The sequence below is a fragment of the Plectropomus leopardus genome, chromosome 2 (assembly GCF_026936395.1).
Source record: "Plectropomus leopardus strain MGB_pleo_1.0 chromosome 2, ASM2693639v1, whole genome shotgun sequence".
Lineage (NCBI taxonomy): Eukaryota > Metazoa > Chordata > Actinopteri > Perciformes > Serranidae > Plectropomus > Plectropomus leopardus.
The window spans coordinates 16,020,858-16,037,067 of NC_142177.1; the positions used below are offsets into that span (position 1 = coordinate 16,020,858).

At 40.5% G+C, this 16,210-nt stretch overlaps 1 protein-coding gene across 1 annotated transcript in view; it reads right to left on the minus strand.

Moving 5' to 3' along the window:
* The window catches only part of adamts9 (ADAM metallopeptidase with thrombospondin type 1 motif, 9), a 57,593-nt gene extending 41,835 nt beyond the window's left edge, over positions 1 to 15,758 (minus strand). Inside the window, exons 1-16 of the mRNA XM_042502509.2 lie at positions 15,394 to 15,758; positions 14,687 to 15,081; positions 12,998 to 13,160; positions 10,538 to 10,875; positions 9,227 to 9,310; positions 8,996 to 9,120; positions 8,658 to 8,698; positions 8,386 to 8,491; positions 6,637 to 6,783; positions 5,722 to 5,863; positions 4,970 to 5,074; positions 3,810 to 3,955; positions 3,176 to 3,357; positions 2,899 to 3,035; positions 1,947 to 2,064; positions 1,326 to 1,421 (exon numbers count right to left, since the gene is read on the minus strand). Coding sequence (XP_042358443.2) covers positions 1,326 to 1,421; positions 1,947 to 2,064; positions 2,899 to 3,035; positions 3,176 to 3,357; positions 3,810 to 3,955; positions 4,970 to 5,074; positions 5,722 to 5,863; positions 6,637 to 6,783; positions 8,386 to 8,491; positions 8,658 to 8,698; positions 8,996 to 9,120; positions 9,227 to 9,310; positions 10,538 to 10,875; positions 12,998 to 13,160; positions 14,687 to 15,081; positions 15,394 to 15,490 — 2,422 coding nt within the window. The 5' untranslated portion in view covers positions 15,491 to 15,758. The remainder of the gene's footprint in view (positions 1 to 1,325; positions 1,422 to 1,946; positions 2,065 to 2,898; positions 3,036 to 3,175; positions 3,358 to 3,809; positions 3,956 to 4,969; positions 5,075 to 5,721; positions 5,864 to 6,636; positions 6,784 to 8,385; positions 8,492 to 8,657; positions 8,699 to 8,995; positions 9,121 to 9,226; positions 9,311 to 10,537; positions 10,876 to 12,997; positions 13,161 to 14,686; positions 15,082 to 15,393) is intronic.
* Between the last annotated feature and the right edge of the window lie 452 nt (positions 15,759 to 16,210).

Below are 16,210 nucleotides of genomic sequence, written 5' to 3' on the forward strand. Positions count from 1 at the left end.
AAATTAGGTTGTGATTATCATCTCATCATTATGCCATTATTGGACTAGCCTACTGCCTAGATGTATTTTTGTTGATGAAAGTGATGAGTTACAATTATTAACAAAAGTGGATTTAATTAAAATGCCGAATCACTTTTCACGTTGAGGATTTTGTTCAAGGATTTTGATTATGATGAGTGATCATGACAAAAAATATGATGAGAGACATTTGAAAATCCTCAACTAAACTTAACAGCACAGAACAACTGAAGAAAAAAATGAAAAAATGAAATATTTTGTGAAAATAATTAGTTTTGACACTAACAAGCGAAAGTAAACAACTGCATGGGACAGAGAAGCTTAGCAACACAGTGGGTTTCATTTGCACGTTCATTTACAGTAAGGCACATGTAGTAGGTACCAGTTGAGTCTTATTGGGCTAAAATAATCATCTGTTCCTGTAAAAGTCCCATCCAGGGGCATCCTGTTCTGTTTAACAGCCAGTCTGCTGCACTCATTCAACCTAATGCGATTATGGAGCTAATTTCCTGCCTTTACTTTCCTCGCCATTTCACACATTACACTAATGTGACCATGGAGAGCGGCCCTCATTCCGGCAAAATCGTCTCCACTTTGGACCCCTAATGACTGTGCCCATACACAAATACAGATAAATACACACAGACAATAAAGGGGGACAACTGAAAAAACATGTTCAGAAGTTTACATGGTGGCAAACAATCAAGCACAAATGGCAAAGAAAAACAGACACCTGAGAGCAAAAGAAAAACAAACAAAATAAACACAGCAATATGCAGAGATGTACACGACACATGACAGATACGGATTTGTTGACCTTGATGGAATAGCAGCCAGAGGGCTATTTGAGCTCAAGTATTAGCATGCTCGTGCCAACAAGACATGTACACTAATAGCTGACAAGGCAGTCCATCCAGGCAGACAGGCATATGGTATAGAAAGGCATGCATTTTAAAGAACCAAAGAAAGTAAACACCTGCACACACACACACACACACACACACACACACACACACACACACACACACACACACACACAGACACACGAGATGCAAATGCTTATTAAGTGTCTGACCTTGCTGGAATGGTACCCACAGGCCTCATTCTGGCTCATTAACCTATTAGTATGCATACTATATGCCAACTCCTTAAGTTTGCAGTACATGACTTTACACTAAAAGCTGAAATTGAGGCAGAGATAAAACATGCAGACTTTAATAGCACATTGCCTTAGAAAAGTATAAAACTGTATGAAACGGTGTAAACAGAGTAAAAATATTCTTTTAACAAAATGTTGAATGTCTTACCGAGGTAGTTGTCATCCTCCGGTTTCCCTGAGTAGCTGTGTTGACGTACATCTATATTTGTAGCACCACTGGGTATTCGCACTACTTCATTATAACCTGCAGATAGCATGAGTAGCGTGTTTAGATTAATGTGTTTAGATCATTAACACAATGAGGTTTGTGCCAGTCTTGTCACAATGCTGGAATTTCTAAAAAAAAACATTATTTTTTTTCCTAACATATACCAATTTGAAAATATCTTTGATACCATGTGGAAAAACTGACGTTAAGGGCACACATTTTTTTAATCAAAATATAAAAAATACAAGGCTATAAGAAGGAAAGTAGTAAACAGTTACAGTCAGAGACAGTGAAAATACTCAGCTTGTACTGGTGTATCTCTACTGAAGAAAATAAGTATTGAAACCATATCACACATTCAGAATTGATATGTTTTGAAAAATCTATATTTTTGACAACACTAGTCTGTGTCTATGCTAATAAGAAAGCCCCACTCTATGTGCTATTTATTCTGACAACTAAACACATATAAAAATGTGTTAAAGCAATATAACAAGAGCTGCTGTCTTTTATACTTGCTGAAATGAAATAATAGTGTAATAAAAAGAGGCTACAACTCACCATAGCGTACAATGTTGAAAGTGCCTGCCACAGTTTTGCAGGAAGAGTTGTCCCCTCCACAAACGCCACACTTGTCCCTCCTGGCTTTAGAGTTCAATACATGGTCACAGCCTGCTTGCTGCTCAGTAAAGAGGTAGAGGGGAGGGATGAAATAGTGGATAAGAAAATGTCAGGAGTAATATAAATAGTAGTAGAAAAGGGAAAACAGATGGAAAGAGTAAGGGAAGTTCATAAAGCAAGGGAGAAGAAGATCAGATGCGGAATAAAGAGGAGAGACTGATTTTTTAAAAACAAAATAAAAGGGACTTTCTTCAGCTAACACTCTTTAATTCCAGTTGTTTGGCAAAAGTCCAGTACTTTAATATTAACATGTCAGATAAATGGCCTTTTACTTGGCAACAATGTCTTCATATCTTGATAAAATAGAGATCATGAAAGAAAATATCAAACCCTGTGACCCTTAAAATAGTTACATAAGAACTTTGAGTAATAGCCATTTTCAGTGACACCCATCTGAAATAAATTTCCTTTAAAACACCACACCAGGAAATGGCATAAGCTCTGCTTGTAACAGATTTTAGCAGGATAAATTTTCTGTAAAGGATTAAGGGCTTAGCTTTACTACCACAGCATGGATCAAAATCCAATTGCCAATGCCAGGAAGGCAACTTACTGAACCACAATTTCACCGAAACACTGTGTGTGGTTTAGATTGTACACAAAGCAACCCACTGCTTCTGATGTGTATGGTATGTTAGTAATCAGCCTTTCAAACTAAAACTCTATCTGTCACAGGTTTGGGCAAATAAACAAAGGATTGAAATAAATGGATTGTATCCACTCCACACAAACCTTGGAAGAATAGTCACTGTTAGTAATGATAACAAGATTAGCTGTACACATGCATTTGAACCATACAGTTTACCAAGTTTATAAGAGTTAGGAACCTCACCCTGCACAGGCCCTGGACACAGATGTCGTTGGTATCGGGTCCGCATGGCGTGCCATCAATGACCCTGTCCCTGAGCTGATAGTAGGCCGTGCTGCCTGCCACCCTGCAGAACAGCTTACACCTATCCTTCATTAGGACTGACAAAGGAATACAAAAAGAAATAAAGACTTAATACCAATAAAAGTCAATGTAAAAATTACATTATATCTATTGTGCATTGAATTGAATTGACAGAAGGAGCAGGCAGGAAGCCAGTGACTGAAAAGCAGATTCTCACTTCCGCTGTACTTGGGCACCCAGCGAACATTAGGAGGTAGACCGTTGATGTTGAAGTGCCTGCCATCGAAAGCCGCACATTGCTCCTCCCTGAAGTCCTTCTTCTGCTTGGAGCAGGGCTCAGAATTGCAGGACCGAAACTTCATTCTGCGACCCACACAATACATTCCTCCGTTTCTGGGCCTGGAAGAAAGATTGAGGATGTGAATGGACTAGTGGTTGGTTCATTTAGGAAATGGTTTAAATAGACAAGCATTGGTAAGCATCTTTCCCCTTTCCCCTATAGTTTCAAACATTCATTTATCTGGCCATTCTTCTTTTCACTCTATCATCCATCATCACACACCAGAATTGCCACTGGCATTGTTTTCAGGTTCAAACTCATTCTCATCATGCCCCATTCATCTGTCTGTTAATCTAGGATGAAAGGCAACATTCAAAGAGACTCGTGTGATCTCTTTATTTACCAGGAAACAACCCTGTAAGGTCTGCCATCAGAAGGTCCGTTTTTATGAACACTAGCTATGGAAAGAATTCTCTTAAAGAGGCTTGATCTATGGAACATTGACTTTGGCAGCTAAGATGGAGACAAGGTCCAGTAGGCATGCATGACTACAAAGAGAGGGACTGCTCACACGGGTCGGTTGCACTCGCGCACAGCGATCTTGATGCCCCCGCCACATGTCCGTGAACAGGTACCGAAAGGGCTCCAAACTCCCCATGCCCCCTCCACAGGTGTGGCGTCATGCTCTTTGGCTATACACAGGCCATGTTTGCAGTGCTGCAACAAGAGAGACAAACAGAAAAGAGAGAAGTCAGACGAATGACCGAGTAAGAATGGAGAGAATGAGGTAAGCCGCTGAAAGAAAAATCAGTGGAAGACGGAGGAAGAAGACAAAAAGGGAGAAGAACAGAGAGCGAGTATATGTAATCCCATCCACAGAACTGGCAACACATCTATCTGCTCTATCGTGCTTTGATGCTAATCTGGGAGAAATTATACAGTGAGGCAAATGGAAAAATCGGAACTGAAAAAGATATTTCATGGCTGGCTCTGCCTGGACACAAGACAAGAAAACGTCACGCACACAGTCAATAAATGTATCTCAGCTCATAAAAGGGGGATAATCTTACTCTGTTCAACAAAAAGTCTCCAGCTTAACTGTTTAGTCTGGTGAACTGCATGGCATGAGATGAGAGGTTGGCGTAAACATAAAAAGGTTTCAACATGTTTGACTTCATGTTGCTGTCATGTTCTCTCAGTCTTAGTGGCAGGAAGTAAGGGGTTTGTGAAAAAGTCCTAATTAAAAGCTGCAGTAACAGAGTCGCCTAGAGAGAAACTTTAATCATTCACAACTTCACGCCACTTACTCACATACCAGCCAATACTTAATTACTGGAGTTTACATGTGTCAATAGCAACTTAATTTTTGGCTTACGTGTTTGGAAATTTGTTTTCTTTTATCATTTTGCACACAACGCCTGTGAACAATTTTAATAGTCATGAGTCAGTGGAAAAGTCGTAAGATCAAAACAAGGAAATGCTGTGAGGATTATCAGATCATAACACAGAACCATATGAGTACTAAACCATAATGTAATTGATAAAAATGTTGCAATCCCGTGGAGAGTTAAAACACGTCAAATGTTTAATAAAACACAGAGTGATTTCTCAGTTTTTGCTCCTGACATTTTTATTATTAAAAAAATACTTATAATGTTATGTTTTACTTCCAAATGCTCCTATAAACAGTGCTGTGCTGCAAACATCTGTCTATATTTGCATGACACTTACCTTTCCAGGGGAGCAGTCAGTGCCGTCTGCCCACGGCATGTGCTGGGTCCTGCAGCCCCGCTGGGCGCCTTCTGGACTGGTGCACCACAGCCTCCGACACTGAGTCTGAGAAACACACACACAGTGTTAAAAAATCAGAAAAAGACAGGGCATGCAAATATCATGCTAATATCCTCCCTGTAGACAACTCTGTTAATATATGGACTCTGGTTGGCAGGCATTAAATTTATCGCACATTATAAAACATAATGTTAGAAAGAAGTCGACTCCATACAGTAAGTTTGTTGTATCAGACATCCCATTTGCCAGGTGTTTCTCAGCCAGTGGCTTACAAGACCTTTCTGTCTGGCCAGAAAACATGAGCCAAGAAAACTATTCCACACTGCTTGAGGCTGTTACGCCTATTTTTGAGACATTTCTGCAGTATTCATGTAAAATTCAAAAGGACATCTGGATGGTTTGATGTGATGCTTCGAGCCTAAACCCACCCTTCCTTGTTTTTGTGTCTTAGGTAGTTATTAACATAATTTATAAGTGCTGAGATATCACGTCCTACATATTAATAACATTTGTTTTTGTTTGCCTATATCTCAAAAAGAACTTTAAAGTCACTTGATGTATTCAGCTACATACTGAAAGGCTTCAAATACAGCTGAGAATCTCTACAGCATATGATTTTAACACAGGAGGCTTCCCTCAGAGATCAACATGTGCAACATGACAGTTTAGATCTGCACACTGACTCCACTTACCATATAAGGGCACACCTGCGTTCCCGGCCCAAATATCAATTCACACTGTTTATTGACATTGTATATCCGTCCAGGCAGCTGCTGCGAGAGACTGTACGGCCTAGAAACTGGCTCGTCGAGCAAGCACTCACCATATCCTGTGCTATTAAGAAATAAAAATAAAATGACTTAAAGAAAAAAGGGGAAAGACAAGAGACACAAACAGACAGAAAACACACTCAGTACAGCCGGAGAGGTCATTTTTCTGTACATATAAAGAACCCCTACTGTAAACACAAACTTGCTCAGTATCTTGACAGGTTTCTGTTTGTATTCAGTCTGCTATATGAAGTAAGAGGTGATGATCTCAAGAGTTGGGGATGCAGGGAGAACTTTGGACAGTTGGGGGTATAAAATGGATTTTGGATAGTTGCAGGATATTATCCCATTTACTCTTTCCTACAGTACCAAGCTCCTTGGTCTTTCTCAGCAGGTTGAGGAGCCTTAGGAAAAGAGACTTCAGGCTGAAACAGCCCTGAGAAATGATGACAGTTTATTTGCATTTAAGCCTAAAAATGTGGCTGTTGCTGCCAAAAGTGGAAAAACTGCATAGAGTATATATACACTACACTGTGTGTGTGTGTGTGTGTGTGTGTGTGTGTGTGTGTATGATTAAGGAACCATATCTGTGAAATCTCTGTAACAGAGTTTTATAAATACAGTAGGATATTTGGCCAGAGATTTAAAAAAAAAAAATGAACTAAGTAATATAACTGGTTAAAATGTACATTGTTGTTTTTACTTGGCCTCACTAATTTGCATACCCTGTTAGATTTAAGGCTGTTTGAGTGCAGAAAACTTCTTCCCAGAAACAGTAGAAAAACATAATGTAGATGCATTTTTGGAACAATCCTGAAGAAAAAAAATATGACATACTCGAGGAACTCTGTGATGTACTTCCTGCTACACTTGGACCACATCCAAGGATTTGTGTTGTAGTTAAGTGTGGGAGCCATCACATGTTGCTGAATCTTAACTCCATCCTCCTTACACTTGTTACTGTCATCATGAGGCATGTTGAACCTAGCAGAGAAAATACAGAAAAACAAGTTCAGGTATCATAAAAATATTATAAAAATTATATTATTATTATATTAACAAGAGAAGTTCTTTCCTTTTTCTAGTAACAATTTTGTGGTTGCAGTTTTTTATCATGCAGATGCACAGCTCTGTAAGACCACTGTTTAGCTGAGATGTATAACAAAAGTCAGTATTGTTGTGAAAGCCTCTATATTGTTTCTGACTGGGACTTTAAAGTTTTAGTAAGTTAGTGTTTCGCCAAACCTACGTCTATTAGACTCCAGCTGAAATATTGTAGTTTTTTGTGCTTCAATGTGTTTCATTTGTTTGAGCACATGTTTTAAATCTAAACACTGATTCTATGTTTCTGCTGTCACTCTGATATTGGGTTTTGGAAACCCATTCAGGGTTACAGCTGAAAATAACACAGAGCGTTTGTATTTCTAGCTTGTGGGGAGTTTGGAATGAAACCAGCACAATATTAAATTAAATGAACACTAGGCAATAAGACATAGCAGAAAAATGTAGATGTTAAAGTCAGTGTATAGTGAGTATAAGCGAAGCAATCGAGCTCCTGCAGGGTAACAAATCAGATGCCAATTGGTGGTGGATAGGTACAGCACCACAATGTCCCAAGCCCTCTCTCTGAGCTATTCAGCTCCCCTCCTGACAGGTAACATGTAACATTGATCTCTGGGGATAAGCAGTCACTAAGCATGTTGTCACCGCTTGATGCAGATAAACAATGAATTGAACAATCCCACCTTTTGTTTAGTGGTTAGAAGGAGCATTTGTTAGTGATGATGAGGGCTGTTAAGGTCCTTAACAGTCTCCACTGTAACCCCCTTCCCCACCTCTCAGTGACTCAGGATGTTGGGCAATGCAGAGTTTTGACTTAAATCCTGAAGGGCAAATTCACAAAAAATGGACTGCAGCCACTAATAGTACCATGACTTGAGCACCGCTTGCAAGCGCTATCTGCCCCTTCTCAATGTCCAGTTCACAAAAGATATTGCACTAATGGTATTAAAGCTGCACGCAGCTATCAGTGCTGATCTTTGTGAAATGGCCAATTTTTTGCAATGAGGCTCATTTATATCAAAAGGGGGGCAATTCTGAGCCAAATGTATGCACATTATCTAATTCAAATATGTACAAACAGCATGGAAGCACAGAGATGCTATTTGCTTGACAGTGAAGTTAGGGGTACATTTGAGAATTACGCAGTTTCTTTTTGTCTTATTTGTTCAGGTAAAGTGGCCCCAAAAGCTGCGCAATGCCTTTCAAGAATAAGCCAGTGAGAATCAAACTAACAGACTGTCTTTTCTATTTCCTCTCCAAATGAAAGGCAGGAAAAAATTAGGAGATATGATCAAAAACAGACCAAAGCATCAGAAAATACTAGGAATACACAAAGGAATGTACAGCTGTTGTGTTGTTTCAAAAATGCAAGATTCCTTGATCCCCATCTGCTGGTAGGCATGTGTGGGTTCCTAGAAAGACTTCTGAAGCTCTACCAATGTCTCCCAGGAGCCAAAACTTTCACTGACGAGGAGTGATGACAGTACTTGAGGAAAACGATCAGTGGGAGCATGCTGTGCTTACACATGACCAAGTTCATGGGCGATGGTGAATGCAGTGCTGAGTCCATTGTCCTCGCTGATGCTGCAACTCCTGTATGGATCACACACTGTTCCCAACTCTGCGAGTCCTTGAAAATAAGAAAAAAGAGGCTAATTTCAGTGCCAACTTTCTAATTTTTCATCATTTTTCATCATTTTCATTATAATCATACCAGCGACATGTGAAGTACAGTATATATTAGCTTATGGTTATAAATACATCAGTACATTGAAAAATAAAACAAATCAACTGACCTAAGGTGTCACACTTATCCCTTGCTCTGCAGATGTCCTGCCTGTGGTGAAGACACAGATAATGGGTCATGGTCAATGGCACTGTACAAAAAAACACTTCCCCAGCCTTCAGGGGATCCTCCTCATTTAGGTTAATTTTTAAACAGCAGCTCCATTCATCAGGCATCTGGACCCTATTTGATGCATCTCTTTGATGCAGCTGATTCTCCAAGAAGTTATACTTAATACAATGTTAACTAATTCATGGCATATTTGGCTGTTTGAAAGACCTTTAAAAACTGTTCAAAGTACATACTGTATACAGCAAAGAATTTGATAACTTGATATTATTCTAGCACCTGGTGATTAGGATGGCAGTGTCGTGATGGGAATGGTGGTTATCATCCAGGATGTTCTGGCTCTGCTGCCAGATGCAGAAGTTCTTTAAAGTGGTCTGTGCATTAAATGAAATAACTGGACCGTCCTGAGGACATACAGAGAAAAGGTATAATTTCATTGAAGATTATGTACACCACCGTTGTTCTAAGTGTGTTAAGATATGTTTATTGAAACAAATTTGGCAATCTTACCAGCTCGTTGTTTATTATGACTAACTTTACAATCACAATGTTAATCAGGTTGCCAATGCTGGGGTCCTTGTAGATGGAAGATACCTGAATAACAGAAACAAAAAGTGAGCTCAATCCTCTGAATGATTTTCAAAATAAGACTAGTTTTAAAATTAGAATCAATATGTTACCATATTTTCATTAACTTAAAGGAATACTTTGCCTGCACGAAATGATCAATTGTATATCAATTATTCACTTTGTGTTACATTGAACTCATGAAGAAAACTTTTTTATGCATGCGTTCATAAAGAACAAAGAGCCCAAAAAGCCAGAAATTCTTGATTATGTCATACAGATCACAATTAACAATAGCAAAACTCCATCAAAATCGTGTCTACAAACTCACAAACATCTCGTGCAGAATATTCAAGTCACACTTATCTAGTTTTATGCTCCATATTTCCCAAACACATGCATTTTCGCAAAAACCTTACTATTTAAAACACCTGCGCGTAAACAGTCTTATGCACAGACTAGTAGTGCACTGCGGCAAGTGCATGCGTTTGAACTCTCCTAAATGGAATGCACAAGCAGAGTTCAAACCCACATGTTTTCCCAGGTGCACTACTCTTCGAACTCTTTTTACTGCAATTCATAAAGATTTCTGTTTCGGATTCTTTGTTCACTGTGCGGGAAAAAAATGTTTTCAAATTTAACATAACGCGGGGTGAGTAACTAACATAAATGTGATCATTTTCTTCACAAAAGTAAAATGTGAAACAGTATATTTACTGATTAGTGTACTGATCTTCCTGCAGTTTCAAGCAAGAACAGGGGAATTTGGTTGATTGGATATCAAGTTGATAATGGCCTGAGCCCTTGTGGAGAAGGCAAGCTTTGCCAAGAACAGAATATAGGTCATCTCAGCCTCCCCCTGAGGACCGTCGACCTCAGACGCCTGCGGAAGCTGGTATTTGAAGTGGCCGAGAGTATGCGGTCTATGTGACATACCTGAGCTTATTTTTAACATTCATCAAAGCTGTCAGGCAGGCTCTACCTCAAGCTGCCCTCTCTTCCCCCTGGTCGTTTGAAAGTGGTGTTTACCCCTGCCCTAGGCTGCCCTTTTCCCTCCCATGGCCCTCCTCCAAAGGCCGACTGACTGACTTGCAGCACGGCAGAACAGGTATATACATTTATTGCATGCACACACGCAGCTACCTTCTGGCCATATATGTGCATAGTATACAGACACATAAACACACTTTTGTCTCCCAGCCAACCGCCTCCACCAAACAAACATTCCCTACTTGAAGTGAGAATGGAACTTACGATGGACATTAATGTGAGTATGTAGTGCTGTAGGTTGCTGCCGTGATGCTCCACCATTTTGCTGTCGGCCACCAGCATGACTTCAACAAAGCGCGGGTAGGACAGGAAGCGCTTTGATCTCCTGTGAGGTCCTGAGTCACCGCTGCTATCATTTGAAGGTCTAGCGCTAGCACTGATGCTCTCTGATCTGAGCAAAGCATCGCTGGCCAGGCTGGCACCCAGTGACTCCAAGTCACTGAATATGCCAGCGCTAACCACAGGGGCTGCATTGGACACAGTGGTCACACCAGCCACTGGCCTTCTCTTTAGCTTGTGTCTCTTATGTCTGTGTTTGTGTCCTAGAGAGAGAGGTCAGAAGGAAAGGAGCATGTTTAAATACACAAAGATTGAGGGATGAAGAGAAATGCATTTAAACAGAAAAACAGGCAATGTATGAATCAAAGTTTGTTATGACAATGTGTTTTGGTGGTCTTTAAAGGTGGAGATAAATGAGGTAAGTTTGCTGTCTGGAAGTGAGCATTGTTAAAATAAGTTGCTGACTCTCTTTTGTTTATTGTTGCTCAAAGAGTGGGATGACAAATGAACACTGCTTAGAATGCCTTTTTTCTCTCTCCCTCTTTCAGGAGAGGAGAGAGAGGAGGGCAAAGAGTTCAGACTAGGTAAACCTGGCACTAAGCCATAAAAAAATAGAGCACAAACTGACGTGCACACACCAAAAGAAGGCAGTTCAACAACTGGGCAGCAAAACCTCTTAGCACTGAGGGGAATTAAGTTTGATTTTAATCATGACATAACAACAAAACTGCTGAATGCCAGTTTTTTTCTGCTTTCTCATCACATGCAGATCACCCTTTCTGGACCACCAGCAATGCATCACCACCTAAATAATGGTGAGCCAGACTGCATCATTTTAGTGGGCCTGCTTTCAGTATACATGATTTATGATCAAAACAGACCAATTTGCTCTACTTTAAAACTTACAAGGTAACAATGGAACTTTGTGCAAGGATGAAGGATTCTTGGCCACAAATGGCTCTTAGTCAAATTTATGGTCCTCCAGGCTATGATATCACACACATACAGTATTACAGAGCGGACCGAAACAGAGACACACACAAAACACAAAGAACAAGAGTGCGCACACACACAGACACACACACACACACACACACACACACACAGAGAAATAATTACATTAACAGTGACACCTAACATCTGCAGAAAGGTGTTCAGCAGACAAAGAAAACACATTACTAGATTTATTTTCTTAGTTTTTTCATTTGCTAGTTTCATGTGGCATGACTTTTATACTACACAATTTACACTGCATGTTCATGGCAGTGGGTCTACCCAACTTTCTTATCAAAGAGATGGAGGAAGCACAAGAGTCAACAGGAAGTTCAGCCAGTAAACTGAGATGAAATGATACAAGGGTGAACTTCCAAATTATTTTTCCTGTGTGAGAGTTGGAAAGCGTCCTCACTACTGTGCTGCCGCTGTAGGCACTGCACTGTGCAGGCTATGACATGATGCATCAGCTGAGATATTTTCACAGCATACATTCACCTTAATTCCACCATACACCTCTACCTGTAGCCTACTTATGGGAAAAATGTCCAGATTATATTGTGCCCCTTCATGACCATATCACAATATATAGGCAAAGCATACAACAAGTGCAGGTTTAACCATATTATACCAATCAAGAATTTCTTTTTTTTGTCTTTATTTCCTTTCCTTGTTATTTTCATTTTCTATTTTCTGTGAATTTTTAAGTTAAGTATCCAGCTCTGCAGAGCCATTTTCTTCCATTTTAATCACTGCATTTTAAAATCTACCTCAATATCCAGACGCACTCAAAAGGTTTTCTTTGCTGTAACCAGATAAGCTACATACGATTCTACAGTACCATGATACAATTACTGCAATGGATCAATAAGCTTAGTTACTATTACATAATTGGTTCCTGTTACAACTGATAGCAGAGAGTTTGGGGGTAATGCAATGATAACGCTTGCTTACCTCTGTGGGAACCAATTAAGAAGTCACATAATACACACACATACACACATACAATTGGCTAGTTATCTACTCACAATCCACAAGTATCCCATGAAAGCACATACATGCACATTAACCAACCATGCAGATACATATTCCTTTTTTTGTTTGTTTTTACAGATAAAGCCCTTGGTAGGTCCATGCTCAGAAGCATTAGTGTGCTGGTAAGCCAGAAAGGAGACACTGTGTGACAGTTGACTGGAGCAGACATTTAAGTCAGCTGATTGGCTACCTCATGGTAAGGTCTGAATCAACACTGGTTGTATGTACAGTAGCTGGGCATGTTTTCGCTTTCAAGTATACAGGTAGAGGCTAAAAGTTCAAATCTATGTGTGTTTTCCACATGTATGTGTAAATTTGTGGAACCTTGTCTGTGTAAATTTCATGCATACACCATACCTGAAGTGTCACAAGCAGAGTCCTCCCCAGATGTCGGTTTCTTGGGTGTACTCTTCCTGTATACAATATGAGGTTTTGTGTGTTCCTCTTCATAGTGTTCTCCTTGATAGCTGTGTAGGGGCTCCACAAAATACTCCCCTTGTGGAGACCTGAAAGTGCCAAGCTGGATGGTAGAAAGAAATGCATATCTGTTAGTCTCCACATATTTACTCTCTGTAAATACTTATTCCTTTATAGCAACAAAAAGGGTGAAATAAGTGAATTTGCATGCATGTAAGAATGGTCAGGAGGAAAACGATAAGAGTGAGACCTGTGATGCCTATCAGGAAAACAGTGAGACTGTATGCTCTTGGCAAGCTTGCTGAAAGCATTGTTATATGGATTTCACATTGCACATTTAGTGTGACTGGCTGACTTGGAGGTCTACGATGCTCCAGATAAGGTACATGCCAACCCAAGCACATTTCACTTGTTGCTCATTGGCTGTGTAGAATCATCATGGCAACCTGGAGGCTGATTCGACTTTAGCCAAATTATGTTTGGCTCAAGTCATATTTGTAATTCCTGATAATAAAGTATGACAAAAATTATCATTAGAAAAACATTAAGTTCTTCTGTATGTGTGAAAATGTGCAGCAGGGTGGACTGCACTTTTGCAAGAGGGCACAAGGAGAAGCTTCCTTCCTTCCTTATATTCCCTTGAGCAAAATACTATTTCCATTACTATGCTACGACCTGCACTTTGATTGACCTGGGGAGTTGGCAAGGCAAAAGAGAATCTTTCCTACAAGAACCCTTGCAAGAAAATAAGCATCATATTAGGATGTACAGAAACTGAGGCCATCAGCAGGATTGCCTGTTTTAGTACAAATGTGGCCACAGAGGTCTAGAATAAATATTAAGATATGCTCCATAAATGTCAGGTCAACTCCCTTTAGCTCTCTGCAGAACGGAGCATTCAGAGCGTTTTTAATTTGATGTATCATTTGGGGAAAAAATTGCCCTCTTCTTCCTATCAGTCACCTCACTGTGGCTTTATGTATACACTCAGAGTGCACTTTTTCTCCACTCAAAAACTCATGCTTCAGCAAGCCTGGGAGTGGGACCAATTTGTGATGACGTCGGTACCACCCGTACTCCCGCTGTACTAGCGTGCGTAAAGACGTCACCGACAACCGGGAGACAAGAGAGAGGCATGGAAGTAAGATTTAGCCTAGAGTGTTCATGAAAGTTGTCTATAAGCAGTGGACTCGGGACTCTTTGAAGATATCACAGTTGTTCGCTATATATTGACAGTTAGGTTGTTTTTGGAAGCGCTCAACAACAGGATCCTACTACAAATTAAAACTTTAACATATCATGCTCTACTTTAAAAAAACATTTTCTAAGTAAGATTGACTTAACTATGTTTTTACTGGGATATGCTTAGTTGAATTATTTCCTGAATACAAACATGTTTAAATGCGCAATGATGTGTTAAGATCGATATTTAAACGATCAATACAAAAAGCAGGTTGCGCGCAAAGTTGTCAGGAGCAACGTGTTAAAAAATAGATTTTTTTTCTGAGGCAATGATGAGGCAGTTTTACAAGTCTTGTATAAGCAATATTGGCCCCACAATACTCATGGTGGAAAAGTAAAACAAAGTCATCACATGCACGACGAGTCTAACCGTGCGTAAAAACTCACCAGTCCGGAGCATAAACTGATGACCGCGGCGTGTTCTGCTTGTGCATTTACAAGTCCTTTATAGAAGCAGTGCCTTAACTCCGTGTCCTCCTCCTCCACCTCCCCATCTGTTGCAAAATCCGTTATGTTATCTCCTCGCGGCACTCCAAGTACTGTCACAGTGTAGAGAGGTGCGATAAATCCCGAATCCAGCGTGAGGTTGAGGTGATAATGCTGTCCGAAAGCAGATATCCTGTAGTGGATATTTGGCGAGGCCCAGTGATCCGTAGTATTGCCGGTGCTCTCGTCCAAACTTCGCCTTTTCCTCTTGAAGTGCACACTGGTTGGAAACTTGTCACCGGCTTCATTCACTCGCACCGGTGTTACAATCTCATAAGCGCCGATCTCCTCTTTTACTGGGGAATAAAGGCAGAGGAATAACAATGCAATTAAGGATTGAGTAGCAGTCCAATAGCATCAGCTCAAATCAAATAGCCCAGATGTTTTCATCGATATATTACGATTTACACACCACCTTTTTTGAAAAAAATCTGTTGTTTTACAGCACTGCAGGGAAATAACAGTCAGTCAGTGAACTTTAGGTATCTAGAAAGCGTTGCAGGTCATGTGCTTGGCTGAATTCAAAACTCATTCATTCTCTGCCCCTCAGTGTTAGAAAATAACTCCATGCAGGAAAACGCTGGGGTTGTCAGCGCGGCATACATTACCTGTGCTTGAATTCAAAAGCAATTTCCCCGTAGATGCGACTACATTCAAGAAATCAGGGAATAGTAGCAACCCCAAGCCCCAGAAGAGCACATGCATGATTGTCCAGTTCAGAGGAGAGCGGCAGCCTGTATTCCTGTAGTAATACTGTATTCCTCCGGTCACTCCGGGCTTTCCGCCTCCGGTCCGCCTGCCACATCCAATTTTATTTGGCCTGTCCTCGGCTCAGTAGATGGTCTCTGGCCGGTGAAGTAAACTGCAGGGACGTAAACGTTTCGCGGATACCCTGGCGAACATGCATACTGCAGAGAGGGGTGGGCTGCTCAAACAATCAACTGCGATGGGCTCCGTTGCAAGCCTGTGCACCAGCTTTCTCCCCAGCTAGGGGCGGGATCAGCCAGACAAGGTACACTGGTGCTACAGTGAAGCCACTCCCGTTAAATACTGAAGTGACAAAAGTGGTCATATATGTCAACTTTGGATCATGTGATGTGATCGATGACTGGGTTGTTCACAAGTGTTGTGGGGCTGTTGTATACAATTCTAAGTTACCTCCAGCCCATATAGTAGTGATACTGAACTTACGGCCCGCGGACCCAATTTCGGCCCCCAATAGGGTGCCAGTTGGCCCCTTAATCATTTCCTTATTCACAATTTTAAAAAAGTATTGGACAATGGGAATTGTTTTTGTACTTTGAATATACATAAAGTGTCAGAGTGCATAGACAGCATCAAAATAGAGCTTGTTTATCAAAAAAATGCCAGTGGAGGATCCCCCACACCCCCCGACAGAAAGTTCTAAAGTACTAGAAACTTCCT